The sequence below is a fragment of the Neolamprologus multifasciatus genome, chromosome 22, assembly GCF_963576455.1.
Source record: "Neolamprologus multifasciatus chromosome 22, fNeoMul1.2, whole genome shotgun sequence".
Taxonomy (NCBI): Eukaryota; Metazoa; Chordata; class Actinopteri; order Cichliformes; family Cichlidae; genus Neolamprologus; species Neolamprologus multifasciatus.
Window position 1 is genome coordinate 23,025,329 of NC_140459.1, and position 17,913 is coordinate 23,043,241.

Genomic DNA, 17,913 nt, shown 5'->3' on the forward strand with positions numbered 1-17,913 from the left:
CTTGAATTAACCATTATCGGGAGGATGTTTTAATCTTGGGAAAGTGGGTGTAATGACCACTAATGATTTAATTTTCTGTAACATTTATTCTCTTTTTGCAAGTTGAAAATGAATTCCTTTTCATGTTGTCTTGGCCCCCTAGATGGAACGTAACAAGGGGAAATTGACTGTAAGCTCCTATTGTAGTACCAAGCTCTAAACGTGTCTGTTTCTACTGTGATTTGGGGAATTTTAACAAAACATTTTAAGGGAACTGACTTGCTTTTGTTGCCGTGGAACTCTGAGGAACTGCAGCTTTCAACACTGACTTAATTTTTTATTAGCATACCAGCCAAAACACCAGTCTGAGGCGAAATCAGATTACAGCAAGAGTTACAAACAAATGTATACAATCACCTTATGACCTTCAACAAAAGTGATTTGAAGGGAACTTTTTCACATTTTCACAGGATAACCTTCATGCATAGTACTTAAACATTTCACCAAAACTTCGTACAGATGTATTGAATAATTTGCAACCTTTAGCAAAATGGTTAATCGTTGTAACATTCTCAGTGTTGCATGTGCAATATGATAAAGAACGGACTTCACGAAACACCAAGTTATAAGATAGCTTGAAATATATCTTTGCCATATGTTGTATACCACTTGTTGCCTGTTGGCAGTAGTCCTGTTGGTTGATTTGCAGATCACCAAGGTATGGTTGGTTGGGGCCATTCTATCACCATTATATTAGCATCATGTTGATGTGTTCACATATTTTCATGCTTTTAATGGTCATGGTTACGACTGACCATGTGGTGATAATACTGCTGAACTTGAACACTTTTGGTCCTGGACATGACACATTTGGGGAGCCTCTTTAACTTCTTTGTAGATTTAAATTCTACTTAGACTGTGAAACACAGCCAGGCAATGACAAGAAAGCCTTTTACTTTGTTTCTGCACGTCACACATTGCAATACGTCATGAACTGTGATGGATTGAACTGGATGAGCAATACATCATTAACATTTTGACTCATCCCTGGAGGTTGGGTAATATGTCAGGATAGGGAGATTCATCAGAGTAATTTTTATTGTCTGGTCAGAGCTAAACTTCAACACATCATTTGTCAACATGCTCTGTGAAATAGGGGAAGCCACACCTTTTCAGTTCCTTTCTTTCTTAGCTTATGCCGTCAAACCATACAAAGACATATGCACGCATTTGTCCAGATTCCCCATTGGTAGTGGCTGAATGACCTTGCTTTCCACCAGTGTTTTTAGTTCAAAGAGGACACCTCTGGGTAAGCATCTAGTTCAAAGCATTTTCAGCTTCATTAGACAGAAGTGAAACAATGTGAGTGGACGGATGCTACTTAGAGAGTTTTCACATTTTCCTTTATTGTTTTTTTAAACTAGGGGTAAAAGCTAATGAGAGAGTTAAGGATAACTACTCAGTAGAGATGTTGACCTCTCAACAGAGGACAGAAATAAATATCTTGGAGATGTAAGCACACTCCTCTACCAATTATTCCATACCATCTGAAGGGAGGTATGCATAAATCAAAAGACAAAGTGATATTTATTCGCCTCTTGAACTATTTACTTATTGACAATAAAGGTGGAATTTATGTGGCTGTTAGGACTGGTGTTTCTGGATGGTCAGGGGCTCCAACCGAGGCCACTTTATGGATTGGATGCAATAAACGCGAGTGATAAAACAATATGGAAGCTGTGGATGTGGCCTTCAATCATAAGTAAGTATGATAAGTAAGTTCATTAATTTTAATGGAGTAAATTCCTCTCCATAATGCACCAACCAGGAGAGCCTAATCTGTATTTCTTTTCCTAATACAGTGCTTTAACCCAGGCAGAATAGAAGCAAGTCTGTTTTTCTGGTATGTCATGAATCAAATAGTAAGAGGTGAGGGGGAGATGGAGGTAAGATGATGGGGGTAGAGGGTAAAGGGAGGGTAGAGAGGCCTGGAACAGCTTGCCAGAAAGATTAGAGAGATGCCCAGGGCTTATTTTCCAGCCTTGTGGACAAGTTGATGTCACCACATGTTTGAGAGAGATCTCCCAAAGAGAGGGGGAGAGAGCAGGGAGAAAGAGGAGAGGAGAGGAGAGGTAAGGGAGGGGGGGGGGGGTGTTGGAGGGAGACTGGAAGAGAGACAGGCTGGAGGAATAGACAGAGACCAAGGGGAGGAAAAAAGTAATAAGAAACCGAGAGACAGACAACGGAGAGAGCAAAGAGGAGGCGAGAGAGGGAGAGAGACACTTGGGATCAGCAGAGAGGGGAGGGGGAAAAAAGTTGGACACGGCTAATCTTGCTGTAACTTTTTTTTCCCTCTTTCCTTTCTCTGTGGAAGAAGACTCAAGAAAAAAAAAGTCAAGGGGACAAAAACTAGGCTGGATTACATTTGTCTGCATTTGCATCGCCCTGCAGGATTCCCAAGCCGGACCTTGGATCTATACACACACAACAGCGGATTAATGTGGTCGCAAACTTGTGGATTTATCAGAAATTGAAGGTAAGGCTTTTACATGCTCTCTGTCGTTTTAACTTTTCGTTTAAAAAGCGATGCTTTTTTTTTTTTTGCCACATCCGTCGAAGATGTAAAGACAAGTTAGTGAAGTGCAGCGGAACTTTAGTGATGGAAGTGTTGTAGCAGCAAAGACTGCTTACAGTGGGCAACATCACGTGGGGATACCATACTGTGGGGTTGTACCACACACCAAAAAATCTGGGATACTGAGCAAAAGTGCTCTAAAGTTGCTTCCTCTCAGCGGAGATCATTAAAGTTGTATGTTCTCGGCCGCTCTGACTCGTGTAGTTGTAGTAAGCTAGTATTCCTTTATTGGATTTTGCAAGAAAACGACTAGCTCCTGGCAAAAGTGATGCTGATTTTTCCTTCACATCTAATAAGCCAGGCATGGGCACAGGACGGCTGAGGTGTTGCTATTTTGTTTGGATGGCATCCAACCCCCTGTGGCATGGAAAAGCCTCCTAAGTACACTGGGGTTTTTTTCCCCACTACATGCATATCATTCGAAAAAAGTAATCAGCTTTGGAATGATCTCGGATCGGTCTCTAAAACTTCTTTTCACTTCTTGGGAAAGAACATGAACAGCAGAGGAGTGGGGGCTTGAATACCGCAGTAACATCTGCTTTCCTAATTACTCAGCTATCCCCCATGTTTGCTGGATTTTGCATCCTGTCTGCACCCCACGACTCACATTAAAAAATAAATCCTCCTACTCTTTTTTTTTTTGTTTTCACCCTCCTCCTTCAAAATGTGGAACATTTTCCACGCTTCCCCGTTGTCCAAGTGGGATTCTGGTTTCATTTAAGGGTCATTTTAACTAAAATAAACTTGCACATGCAAGCTTGGAAACCCTGGTATGTAACAGAACTCTCCTACCACCAGTAGTCTCCTCATAGCCCTGTTACAAACGTTACAAATCTATGCCCATTAAGTGTTGCTCACTTAACCTGCTGGAGGCTGTCTGTGCAATGCATAGCTGTAGGCCACAGGGCGGTATGTTCTCCCACATATATCTTCCATACCAGCTTTTGTTGGGCCTACAGGAAATTGTATCATCCCCTTGACTCCTTGCTCATTCAGTTCAGCTGTGAAGTGAACATTAGGCGGAAATGTAAAGTCAAGCTGAAGAAATTCGGCAAGTCATCTGCTCTCTCCAGGTTGACTTCATCCACAACATAGGCTTGGAGCCAACCGGGTCATGTCATCAGATCAGGACTAACTTTGCTTCGTTGCGTTTGCAAAAGGGCCGTAGGTGTCCGTGGCATTGGAACTTCCAGGTAGCCCTGAGCAATCACAGGAAAGAGTTTTATGTATTTAGTGCTCAGTTCCTTTCCTGGTCTGATTCACACTAGCAAATATTCAAATAAAGCCCTTGAACACTGCCCAGAATGTAAGACTAGTAAAAACTTGCCTCAGTCTCTTTTCAGTGTTACACAGGTTTGGATATTACCTTCGCTAGTTTGAAGGTTTTTGCTTGGAGTCAGTTGATATTTGGAGTGTTAAGCCCTCGGGGCCCACTTCAGCTACTTTTATTTAAAGTTAAAACAAGTTTGTGAGAAGGTCAAAACTTTCAGATACAGAGTGTGTACGTTCATGTCTTCAAAGCAAAATGCATGTTGGGAAACAGCATTTTGACTGACGTCGACATCCAGCAGTAGTGTAACTAGTATTGTTTGAACCTATGAGTGTACTTAGAACTGCATTCAGGTCAGAAACATTGAGAGAAATGTAAACTTTACTTAGAGGGTGAATCCCAGACTTTGATGACTTTGCCTTTTTACCCTTTTCCTTCAGCATAAGGTTCAGATTTGTGGTTTGGAGTCTCAAAAACCACCGGATGGATTTCCATGACTGATCCATGACTGGTCTGATCTACACACTCATGTTCCCCTCAGAAGTAACTTATTGTAAACTGCGAACCCTCTGATCCATCTGACCATAAATGACCATTATAGGGTCTAAGTTAAAGTTTTCCTGTAGTGTATTTCTACTTGCATGCATTTATGTTTAGTTCTAAATCTGGTACACGCTAAATGAAGATATTGAATGTAGTAAGCGTCAATATTTAAATCAGCATTTTAGCATAACATCTGTATTACAGCTATGCAGAACTGCTATAGACACTCTAGGCAAGTAGACTCTAGTTTTTTTCAGCCATGCATTCTCTGGAGGAATGCAGGGCTCACAGCAGCCCAACAATTATTTTAGTTTTCTCACAATAAGAATTGACCAACCTTACTCACACTAACAATTAGCAGAGCTGATTTTGAAGCACCTCGTAAACAGAAATTGAGTTTGTGATTGTGTTGTTGAACGGTAGCTTCTGGAGCATGGTGTTAAATGGCTTGAGTCACTGTGTGTGTGCTCATCTGCATAAATGAGCCTCTGTTGACTTCCTATTCAGTATGTCTGACCACTCTGTATGGCAGCCCCTTTCGTCTTCTGTAGAACACATGTTGTACTTTACACGAACGCACACAGGCGATCTACCTGACCGATAAGGCAGGGCTTCTGTTTGAGGGCTGAATTCCATGTACAGCCTCTTCTCAGAGAGAACTTCCCTTGAGGATTTTGAGCCAGGGTGACAAACTGGCGGCCAATCAGGAAGTTGCTTTCACAACTCAGCAGCAATACCACTCTTGGATTGTGTTTTCTTGTGTGATAGCCTAGAGTAGATTGGAAGCAGACTAGATTGTAAACTGCCCCTATCAGTCTTCTTGCTTCTGGATGCTGTGAGAGACAGCTGGAAAAGCAATGAACCCTCAGATAGTGAATGACAGACACATTTACACCGGGTTCTTCAATCTAAACAGATGCAAACTATTCTAAAAAGTGGGCTGTTGGATCACTGTTATTTAATCATCCATGTCTGGGTGGCTAATAAGCAATGAAAGCAATTCTCTTGTCAGGCCATAAAGTGGACATGTTTCATTTAACTCTGTCAGAATGTGTTCCTCTAAACAGGCTTGTGCTAGAGATGTTGTTCCATCTGTAAACAGTGGCAATTGTGATGAAATGCAGGACAGTGAAAATTGCTAAGCCCTGAGCACAAGAGCCTCGGTTATTATGTGAGACTGTGTCAGTGGCTCATTCTGTATGTGTATTCAAATCTATAAAAAGTACTGGTACTACTGGGCTGGGCTGTGATTGGGGATGCTGGTCATTACTTCTGTCTTTCACTTCTTGTCTTTCGGCTTTTAGAACTATAACAGTAAGACATCGGTTCCTGTTTTCCTTCCTGTGTCTTATCCATAACCAGTGACCCAATCACTCACAGGCATGCTCACCGAGTCATGGCCGGGCCTGCGGCAAGCCCAGTGGCATAACCCCATCCTGGCTTTACTGTATCTGTTATTGCAAGCTATGAATGCAGTGCAGAGACAGAAATGGAAAGAGACACATCCATAGCAACTTATATCAGGAAACCTATTAAACTGTTTTGGATTATGGCCAGATAATAATAGCAATGAGCTGTAACTTTTCCCCCAGCTTGTGTTCTGTGGACTGTAATGCATTATGCATTATGTACTGTGTGAACTTTCTTATTATTGTGATCATGTGGCATGAAGCCTATAATAATGGCTGTAGCTTCAGACTGCTCAAACATAGCTGTCTAAGGCTTTGATTAACTTCCCACCCATCCGGCTGCAGGAGAAAACACGTTTTTTAACGTATTCTTCTTGTCGTTTAGCTAATTAGATAGTTTCACCTTAATGGTACACATGCTGGCGACAGTAGTGCCGACAGATCATTTGTGGCTTAGCATGATTGTACAGGATCTTGCAAAGACCTTGGTTCTTAAATAAACCGGTAACCTAAAATAAAAAATATGGAAGAAAAAGCAACCACACCTGTGCTGTGTCTCAGGGTACTTGAATTTGCAATATTGCATGCATAATAGTGTTCCTATCATCATGGCTAAATGAATTGCTCCAGGAGTACGATGGTGTACGCAGAATGGGCCAAAAAGTTAAGAGCAAATTGTGTTCACTCTTACCGTCTTGACTACTAAACTATTTTTAGTCAACGAAACCATCATATTATATCACCATTAATGATTTATTTATTTATTTAGGACAGTGCATGTTAATGAACATAAATGTAAAAAAAAAAATTACATGAATGTAAACATACCAGATTATAGCCAAGGGCTAATTTCCATCTGTTGTCCTTAAGCATAAAAAATAGACATAATAATTCATAAAAAAATCATCATTCATTCATAATAAAAACTCCATCACCAAACTTACACATACACACCATTCTGTTCCCAAATAAAATATTAAAACTATACAACTCATACATGATCACACACTTGATTTGTCCATAACCAGTTGACGTCAATGATGACGTCAGTGCTAGCTTAGCAAGCTAACAGCAGCAGCAGTTTAAAAAAAGAATTACAGGAAATACATTATGTTAATTTATTATGATATTGTTTGGTATTTATGTGCCTAATAGTGCCATCGTCCCTGCTGAAAAATGTAGTATTATGTGGGACCAAATTTAATATAACGTAGGTTACGATAGTTACGAAAATGGAGCAGCTAGCATGACGTTGAAGTCTAAAATTTCAAACATCTTTTTCTTACTACACTGATTGTAGCGTATGTATTCTCAACAATAGTTAGCAATTTTTAACATATATATGTTTTTAAAAAGCATTTCTTACAAATCCAAATCTTTGGGATTTTCGTATTCGTTATTCCCAAAACAATGTTAGGTTCCTTGTTTGTTTTGCATGTTTTGTTCAGCTTACATTACCTATGCATCACCTAACGGTCACCAAAATTAGTATCTGCAGCAGAATTTTGTTTGACTTACCAGTTAATATGAAATAAAGAAAAAGCACCACAGGCCCGGCAACACCCCTGCAGGCTATAGTTGACACCATTAGTATTCTTAGTTCAAAGTTTACAGTGTTTAATGTAGCTAACCTGTCAAAATTTCTTCGCAGTACACTGTGCATACAAGCGCATTGTCTACATATTATGGTACATGAAAATATACGAAGTGAAGTATTTGAACTGAGCCACACTACTTAAGTCAACAGCTCCCAAAGTGGACTGCATACTCCAAATGAAAGTCTGGGGCAGGTCAGGCTGTCTCTGTTTCTCCAGAACATAATTTGAAGCACCATCCTCCACCATATTGTCTTTTAACAGCTTGCTACAGAAGTTAGGTCAAGCTGGATAGTATTCACACACCACATTGTGTAGCCCCAGGAGAGTGTGGGGGTCATTTCTCCTGGCAGACAGCACAGGTGTGTGTTCAGAGATACAGTCTGCTTGCCTGCCTGCCTTGAGGGCCCTGCTGAACCTGTAAACACTACAGAATTATGGGGTCCTAGCACATGCCGAGGGCAAGTCCAGGTCAGCTGGGATGTGTTTACGCGGGTTATATGCAAGTGGGCGGGATTAGCGTGTTTATGCACGTACATTCTTGTGTAAATGAGCTACTGTAGTAAGGGAGAGAGACTGCGCAGCCAAGATATAATGATTATTTATACGTGGCGTGCATTTTAATCTATGCATGCCTTTGTGTGTGTGTCTGTGTGCCTGTTGTTTGGCCACGTGGAAGCATCTGGTACAGCAGAACAATGGCTCCAGTGGAATAGTCTCCAGATGTGTTTGTGTGTTTTGGCCCCTCTGTCTGTTTGACTCTAGACCAACTATCCTGCATGTAAATCATTTTGCTTTCATGTGTATCTTTTGCTTTGTTGTCTTGCATTTGCTGCTTTGTTTGCATCAATAAGCGCACTTGCTCATGGTCAAATGTGGCTAAATATATATATAGTTATATTCACATGTATGTGTCAGAGTGTGTGAAGCAGCTGCCCAGTCAAAGGCCAACCAGATGGACAGGATAATGACTATGATCAGACTTTATAGAGTTACACAACATAATGAGGACCATTCTGGTTAATTCATATGCCACTAACAAAGCCCGCATCATACTACATAATTAACACATCAACTGTGACTGACTCATAAATATACATCAACGTCTATTTAGGAGTCAAGCATAATGCACAGCTGTCGGCAGAGTAAGCAAACTGGGTGGCATGTTGACAGAATGAAGGAGGGATTTGACTTTTTTGACTTTCCCTTTTTCTCTGTGTTTATCTATCAGCTGGTGGCTGGAGTGAGGTGAGGTGGTGTTTTTTGGAGGAGTGAAACCATGTGGCTTCTCTGCTCCTCTCTGGCTCTGCTGGCCATCAGCTTTGGATCGTGTGACCCTCTGGTGTCCGAACAAGGTGAGTCAAGCCTTTCCAGAAGATGTAAACCCTAGTTATTTATTTGCATAGGTAATGGAATGTAAAATTTTGAACAATGTTTTGTTTAACAAAAGGTATAATCTGATTTAAAAAAACAAAACAATAATTATACTAAGAAAAATATCTAAAACAGGAGTGCGCCCTCTTGTGGCTGTGCATAAAAAAGCATGGACACTGTAAATCTAAGAAACAAACTGCTGTCTTATTTATGCTAACCTAAACCCTTTTTGTAATGATTTCTGCCTATTGTGCTTGACTCTAATGATGTTTCTCCTGTCTCTTCGTTACTTTTCAAATGAGCTTTTACGATTATAATGTAGTCTGCATTAGAGCTGGGCGATATATCTAGTTTTTAAAAAATATCGATATATTTTTATACGAGATATAAGATGTGACAATATCCTTTATATCGATATAGTCTATGTTACGTTATAACTATACTTGTGGAGCCGCAAGTTTGCCTCTCTTTCGTCCACTTTTGTCTTTACGCAACGTTACTCGGCCTCGCCCCTCCTTCACTGAACACAACTCCCTCTCCTCCCCCATCGCTTCACCTGCAGGAAGCGACAAGATGGACACGGCAAATCTCCGTTAACGAGTTACTGCGCATCGCCCCGTGCGTGGGGCTGGACGCCGTCAACGTGTTAGCTAGCTAACCACGCTAACGAGCTAACCACGCTAACGCCATGCAGCCCAGAGGCGCTGCACAGCCTAAAATCCTTTCATTTTCTCAAAAGTTGACAGCGCGCCTTATGTATGAATTCTGGTTGTGCTTGATGGCCGCAAACCGATTTTATGTGGTACACAGCGCTCAGCAATCTGTCAAAAATGTTTTAGTACGACTTTGGTAAGCTACGGAGCTGCACCACTTGATGGATTGTCAGAGCATTACGGCTACCGAGGAGCCTCGCGGAGTGATACGTACTGTGCTTTAACGTAATATTACCCTACTGTGTATAAGGACCATAAATGGCACCTGTTAAGAGACACGGTTACGAAGAGGATTTCAAACTCAATGCTGTCAGTCACACAGTAGAAGTTTGGAACAGAGCAGCTGTGAAATCTGTCTTTGTTACTATGCTCTGCATCTTTTAGTTTACATTTTGACTGCACAATTGTGAGCTTTTTGTTATGCACAAAAACAACATTGTTTTCTTTTATTTATGGAGCATTACTATTTAATAAATGCTCATAATTTATTTTTGAGTAAATTTTATGTACATCTATGCTCTATGTTAATAAAAGTGCCTGTGTGACATCTGGGACACAGCTTTGACTAAGAACTCTCTTTTTGTTCTTACTTTATGGCTTAAAAAAAAAAATCGAGATATATATCTTATATCGCCGTCCAGGTAAAAAATATCGAGATATGAATTTTGGGTCATATCGCCCAGCCTTAGTCTGCATATTAATTAAATTATTTTCATAATTTTCAGTCGGTTTTTCATTGATGCTAACAGGTTTGCTAATAGCTTATATGGGCAGATAATATCGACCTGCCGATACATCAGTCAGGCTCTAATCATCAGCGATGATGAGATATTGTTGGGTAATGATTCACGGTTTGCTTAAATAAAACTGGTTAGATAAAAGCTTACCTGTTACCTAAATAAATATTAAGCTAGTAAGTAAGCTTGCCGCTTTTGCAAAGCTAAATTAAACTAACAAGATACTAGCTTTAGGCTCAGCTTGCATGGACAGAATGTCCCATTGAGCTCTAAGCAAAACAGCAAACGAGTGCACTGGAGAGTTTATTTTTCTCTTTGATTTTTCCAAATGGGTACTGACTGTACAAAAAGAAAATCAAGTGCATATCTTTTGTGGAGCTCTTTTTGTATCCTTCTTATTTATTAAGTTTTCCTGTTGTACAAGCTGTGAACAAAATGCTACTGAATCATAAAGGTCACAAAAAGGAACATGTTGCCCTCAAACTCTTTCTTTTTCTAGCAGTTCATTTAAATGTTAAAATGACAGTGAAGTTGCAAAGATGTGCCTTTATTGCCTAAAGCAAAAGTTCTAAACAGGATGTGTATCCTCTGACACGTGTCTGTCTGTGAGGGTTTGCGCCCTGTAAGTATGAAGGCCCCAAGGCAACAAAGAAAAGACCGTAATTACACCCTGCGTGTGCAACGCTGGTGGCTTTTGGTAGCTGCGTGGTCAGGCTGTGGCAAAGAGGCGTGTGTTTACCATGTGCGGTTTTGTTCCTCTTTATGATCCGTCAGTCATTTGAGGTTGTGTAGTTGTATAGAAGAAACATGTCTGCATGCATGATGAAACGCTAGTTTGACTGTTTGTCGGTGTCGGAGAGAACGTGCATGTGTAACCATGAGTATAAAGTGTGCGAGAAGGACACAGAAACCCCAGAAAACAAGCAAGAGTGAAGAAATGTATTTTATTGTTTCTTTCTTTCTATATTTTGCTTTCAACTGCCATGCTCCCTTATCGCACTGCCAGTATTTTCTCGGGACCGGATCTGTGATATCACTTGGGGGGCCGAGCAATCCTCCATAGTTGGCTGAGCTCTGAAGGGAACTTTGTGGAGGAGTGGGACCCCCTTGGGAGGCCCTAGTCGGAGCATTTTAGATGAGACTGAGTCAGCTCGCAGTTCCCCTGAGTCCTTCCCTCCAGTGGTTGAAAGAAAGTGCTTTCTCAAGTGCAGCAATAATACTTAGTCCCAGGCCACACACACAATTCCTCCGTGTCATCCAAATCACTGCTTGCTGGTAATTTCCTGACATTGCAGCAGGAAAGCAGATTTAAGTAAAACTAGTGTTGAAGAGTCAAGCTGGAGTACTAGAGTCTAACCAGCTGTCTAGTCCACATAGTTAAATTCAAAATGGTGACATTCTTCACCATAAAGTATTGACAGTATCCAGTCTGTAGCACATGAGTTATGCATGGATGGTTGTAGCTCCCTCTGTCTGTACCTGCATTGTGCTTTCTTGCTTGTGCCGTACCTACTTACCATGTTTTTAGTTGCTGCCTTTATCTCGTTTCCCTCCTTTGTGATTTTTACTGTGTTGGGACTATTTTGCTGGTTTACTGTAGGTCCTTAAAATCAATGCTGAGATATTCTGAGTGGTCCCCTATATCCTGTGATGCAAACTAATTTTTAGCACATAAATGGGAATGTGAACTGTATGCTTTGCACATTCAACAGATATCGGACACATAAGGAGGATTTTAAACAGATGTGTTAGACACTGAACCATCATTAAAGCACCACATTAGGGAGTATCCATTGCTGATCACCTTATAAAATCAAGGCTGTTTGTGCATCCAGTGAACTTGAAGTTTCAAGGGGTCATTCAGAATGTGACTGCTGGCCTAGTTTGTAGTTCGAGCCCTGATTGTTTAACTGTGTTCTGCAAGGGGGAGTTAAGAAAGCATTGGGATACTGGATTGTGTTCAAGCACTGAACAATGCACGGATATAATCATAATAGTCATTATTTACCTTTCACACTTCTTTACGCACATGCACGTACAGGATGCCAAACGTTATTTAATCCGAATTGTCTGCGTTTATTGCTGTGCAGAGCTTGTAAATCTGCGTCATGATTCAGTTTATATCTGTGTGTGTGTGTACTTGTGAGAGCATATGAAGTTGAGCCAGAGGCCTACAAGGGGAAAATGAGTGAGCTCATCTCCCCGCAGTGCTGTGTTTTAAGTCTTTCCACTCCTCTGTACTGCAATTTTATCTCTGGAAAATAACCAGGAATGCTCTCTATCGTCTGGCTCGTTTGCCCGACAGGGCAAGTAAGACACACATCGTCTCCCTCTGTCATTTTTTGTTATATATATTTTTATTACCACCATCATTTAGCTCTTTCCTTACAGGTTTACCTTACATTTATTGTGTTAGACTATCAAATGCATCACCCAGTATGTCTCTTTGCTTCCTATATGTTCCATGTCTTTAATCGACTGAGGAAGTGGAAGACTACCTCTGAGCCTGGTCCAATTATCTTGCAATGCCACATTGTAAGGCACATTCAATAAGCACCACGCAATCTCTTATTCCAAACCACACAGCACATGCTCTTGACACTGTGAGCAGACTTGTGACCTCCTTCCTCTGAAGAAAGTACCCTGCCAAGTCTCTGCTGCTCAGAAGACAAAACTAAAACACAGGCCTGACCACAATGAGGCACTGGTAGATAAGGCCACTGCTACTTTAACCTTTGAAAGTTTGTTAAATATTACACACAATGCAAAAAAAAAAGTTCAAATGCGACTTATTTTTACTGAAATATAATAGCAGGTCAGTGAAAGTCGAGTGAATAACTATGTACTTACGCACATTCCGTGTCATAATGAATGCCTCAAGGGTATGAGCCTAAACTTGCGTTTGAATTTTCTCACTGTCTGTATATTTGGAACATTAAATCATCCAGGCGTGATCCTTGCCTGACACGTTAGTACTTTTTAAGCCTCCAAGCTAAATGTAAGCATGTATACATCAAAAAATAGAGTACCTCACTTTACCTCACTAAAGACCTTTACATGTCTTGAATTTTTATCTTTGGCAATGCGGAGACCTGAGGGGAACACGCTCAGCAGTGTGCTCTGTGACTGCCAGTGTAGTATCATTACCTGCTTTGGCAAGGCTCAAACACAACCCATCAAAGAGGAAGTGAACCCAGCCAAGACCATCCAATCTCTTTAAGGCTACATGCAGCTACTAGCAGGATCCTGGAGTGGCAGTCATACTTTGTGCTAATTAGCTTGTCAACAAGCAAATGCTTTCATTTGATCACAGCTTGAGAGGAAATGGGGTTCAAGTTCCGTAGTGGGTCCACTGCCAAACTGCCTGAGTATGCTACAGTCCACTAAAAAATCATCGATCCTTTGAGTTATGTGGAAGTAGTTTGTTTCTTCCTTGAGTGAAAGTATACAGATCAAACAGTTTAAAAAGTATGCACAGCATTTATAGCAATGTTTAACTAGTTACCTCAAAATAACAGAATTCATTCCCACTCCTCCTCCTTTTATCTGGAATACTGAATTTATTATTAGAGAGCAATCCATAAATTAGCCTATCCATTAGCCTAATAATCCCTCACTAGTAAATCAAAGAATTTCTGTATGTGTGTCTAACCGGTGATTTGATCTACTTGTTTAGGACCTGTAGGGCGAGGTTGAGGTAGTGTTGCCAACTTAGCGACTTTGTCGCTATATTTAGAGAGTTTTCAAACCCCCTTAGCGACTGTTTTTTTCTCAAAAGCGACTAGCGACAAATCTGGCAACTTTTTCTGGTGTTATTGGAGACTCATTTATGACGACTTTTTGTGTATCGCTCTTACTCTCAACAAGCAGCGGGTGCTGCCGTGGGCACCTCGCTCGTGCAAAAGCGGGCGGAGGATAGTCCTCCCCCAGCTGCTATCAGGGCAGGAGATGTTCCCATCTATTCGTCCAAACTGCAAATGAATCGCACATGAGCAAAGCCGCTACTCCCATACTGACTGTAACGCAGTCAGTTCTTCTTTTACTGTTATGTTGTTGTGGGTCACAAAGTTTAAAACTACTTATAAACACACACACACAAAGTAACTCCACCAGAGTGCCTATTTCGAGTCACTTTTGCCGGTCTAACCCGGATAAAGGAGTAGGGTTGGAATTGTGGCGTTAAAAAAACAATAATTCCTAAAAGAAATTTAATTTGTAGTTCTAAGTAAACTCTAAATGCATTTAGGACGTTGTTAGCTCACTTTATGTCTCTTCCACAATGTTATTTTTCTCTCCTACAACGTAGGTCACAATTACGTTACCATGACCAATTATGCATATTAGGCGATGACGTCATTTAGCGACTTCTAGCGACTTTTAGGACAGCCAGTAGCGTTACTTACTGAGGAGTTAGCAACACTGGGTTGAGGTTGCGTTGTGTCACTATTGCTAATAAGAACGGACACTCTCCTAGCTGTGAGTCATGAGAAAAGCCTCTCCCAGTGTATGTGTTCTGGAAAGGGTGTTACATTCTCTTTGCTGAAAGCTTTTTAAATAGAGTTTATAGAGTCTGTTAGCTTTAACTTTAGCAGCCTTAGCTGTTATTAGTATAATGCTAATATGTTAGCATGTTAAAGCTTCAAGTTAGCAAGTTAAAAATCGTTACATTGTGCAATCAGGACCCAGCTAGCACAATTTAGTGCTGCCAATAGCAGAGAGGAAGATAACTCGTTTGCTCTACAGTGACTTTGAATTATGTAAGGACTCAGTCACACAGGCCTAGAAACTGGTTGTCAACTTCCAGTATAACGATATGGACCACTAGCATACTATATTGACCCTGTGCACGAGAAAATGCTAACTTCCTGGTTTGAGACCGGAAGTGGGGTTGTACATTTCCGGTAGCTTTACTTTGCGGTCAATCGCTACTGCGAAGATGTACAACAAAATCATGTCCAAAACTCGAAAACGGAAAGATCGCGTTAAGTTACAAAGAGCAGAAGGTGGGAACACTCACCACTGTTGTGTCATAAACAATCTAATGATCAATTTTGACGTTTAAAGAGTTTAGATCGATCAGTTGTTTACATCACTCAACACAAGCAGAACTGCATTACTGCATGCAGAAGACACATCGTCCACATTCAGAAGCACATCTCTGTATAGTGACTGGTCTTATGATTTAAACAGGCAAATGTTCAGCATTCAAACTACAGGTGAAGAATAGTCAAACCAGATGTTTTCCCCATTATGTCAGATCAGCTCGTCAAGTACACACCTACACAGCATGTTAACAAACCGTGAAAAAAGCCACACAAAAAATGAATGATTGCTGGTAAGGGTTTCTATACATTAGTATTTACAAAGGGTATGTTGTGACTTACCTTTAAAATTACAGCGGTCCCTCACTATAACACGGTTCACCTTTCACCTCGCTGTTTCGCAGATTTTTTAGTGCAAGTTTGCATGCTTTTTTTACATCACATTGTGTCCTGCGTCCTGATCGCTGCAGACGATCTCCTCCGTGACGTCTCTCCTGTACAGTACAGAATCGCTGCATCGATCGCTAGCAGTGTGACTCTGAAGTGCAGTACTGTATGTCCACGATGTCCACGAAACGTTTTGCACTGTCAAAAAATAAAATTGGCTACTTGATTTCACCTATCGCTGGTTATTTTTAGAACATAACACCCGCAATAAACGAGAGACAGCTGAGAAATATAACATTTGAATCCCCTTTCTCTTTTGCTCTTAGGCGCGAGAAAAAATATCGACAAGTCGAACATCATTTACAGATATATTGGGTAAATGCCCAAGACATCTATAGAAATGTAAATCGCCGCTTGATTCATTCATTTGCTTAACTTGTTTTGGACCGTAAACAGGGCGTGAATAGGACACCGGAAACAAAGCTCCCCACAGGAGTTTCCGCACCGGAAGTAGCATATGCTAACGTGCACATAGTCAATTCGCTGTATAGTGAAATGTCGATAATTCAGAAACCTGCCACGATAGTTGTTTGCAAGTGCCTTAGCCCTAGTTTGCTAACATATAAATAATATTAATTCATGCTAAGAAAGAACACTATGGATATGATGATTGATCAAAAAATACAGAATTCATAAGGAGGTGCGTTGTCTTTATGGCTCAAGAGGAACTTTGGTGTAGCATGAGGAAGTCAGAGGTGGTAGTGAGGTATGTGAGGGTGGTACAGAATATAGATGAGGACAACTAGACAGCAGTGAGGTGTGCAGTAGGAGTGACAGGTTGAAGATGGGGATGGGATTATAGCAGGTATCAGCTCAGAGCTCTTTCTTATATGCAGAGGTGTTGGACATGTTAATAGGTCAGGTAGGAGTCTCTGCAGACTTTAATGTCTGCAGATGGCATTGACATGACCTGTAGTGAGAGTAGGGGGAGCCTGGAGAAGTGGAGGTATGCATTGGATAAAAGAGGAATGCGCGTGTGGGAAGGAAGCAAGGGAAATGGTGAAAAAAGGAGTAGAGGTAGTGAAAGTGGATGAGTTTAAATACCTAGCTTCAACTGTTCAAAGCAATCGACAGCACACAAGAGGGGTGAAGAAGAGAGTGCAGACAGGTTGGAGTGGGTGGAGATGAGTGTCGAGGCTGATTTGCGGCAGACGGATAGCAGAAAGAGTGAGAGAGAATTTGGAAGTGGTACTGACAAAAAGACAGAAGGTTGAGTGGAGGTGTCAGAGTTAAAGATGCTAAGATTTGTAGTGGGAGTCACCAGGAGGAACAGGGTTGGAAGCGAGCACGTTAAATCTATACGTCTCTAATCTATATGCTCTACTTAGGGTTTCTTTTTACTCAAATTCTAAGTTGCTGAAGGCTGTTGTGCTCTAAGCATGCTGAAAGTTGAGCATGAACATGAAGCTTAGATATCCTAAAATTGTCACAGGAGAGATAAAAGCTTCTTTTTTTAATCCTAAAAGATGCCTCTTCAAACTTGATTTCTTTATCTTGCAATATAATGCAGTCAGCTATTCTTAGTCTTACCTCAGAAAAAGCAAACTATAGCCTGGGGAGTGCTGGTTTGGGTGTTGTGGGGTAAGTTGCTTTTCCTGAAGTGACACTTCACACCTTACATTACCTGTTATGTTTCCACTTCCTCTCTTTTTCTCTCTCTGCCCTCCTTTGTTCCTCCCTCCTCATCTCTCCACCTTCTCCTCTATTGTGCTGTTTAACTTTTTATTGTGCTGCCCGTTTGCCTGCAGCCAGGGTCTCTCCACTCCACACCTGACAAAGCCTTCATCTGTATTCCATCTGATGGAACTGCGGCAGTGATGAAACCAACCCCCACACAAAACGCAAAAGGGGTGGGGGGGAAGAAAGCAGCCTAAGCAGCAACAAAAAGCAGATCATACCATGTCTTGACTTAAAAAAAAAACTCTCAGTGGGAGATATAAAGATACACTCTTTCTCTGTGTGTGTGTGGATACGTGTGTGTGTGTGTGCACTTGTGAGGCTGCACATTGCACTTTGTGCTGAGTTGGCAAATTAGGCTTCAGGATGGAGAATTCAAATTATGAATACAGCATGTGTGACTGTGCGAGTGAGAGAGGGCGTGAAGGCAGAATTTAAGAATGAGTGACAACATCAGAGGGCTGAGAAAACTCTAAAGCAGCGCTCGATACC

The 17,913-nt window shown here is 41.1% G+C and overlaps 1 protein-coding gene across 6 annotated transcripts in view; it reads left to right on the forward strand.

Annotated features, from left to right (window-relative positions):
* Positions 1-2,176: 2,176 nt before the first annotated feature.
* Positions 2,177-17,913, forward strand: part of col16a1 (collagen, type XVI, alpha 1) — an 84,768-nt gene continuing 69,031 nt past the window's right edge. For 3 of the 6 annotated variants that reach the window (XM_085148333.1, XM_085148337.1, XM_085148338.1), the window contains exons 1-2: positions 2,179-2,515; positions 8,663-8,786. In XM_085148333.1, coding sequence (XP_085004459.1) covers positions 8,711-8,786 — 76 coding nt within the window. In that variant the 5' untranslated portion in view covers positions 2,179-2,515; positions 8,663-8,710. Of the gene's footprint in view, positions 2,516-8,662; positions 8,787-17,913 lie in introns of all 6 variants that reach the window. The other 3 variants (XM_085148335.1, XM_085148336.1, XM_085148334.1) reach the window with 3 other exon arrangements.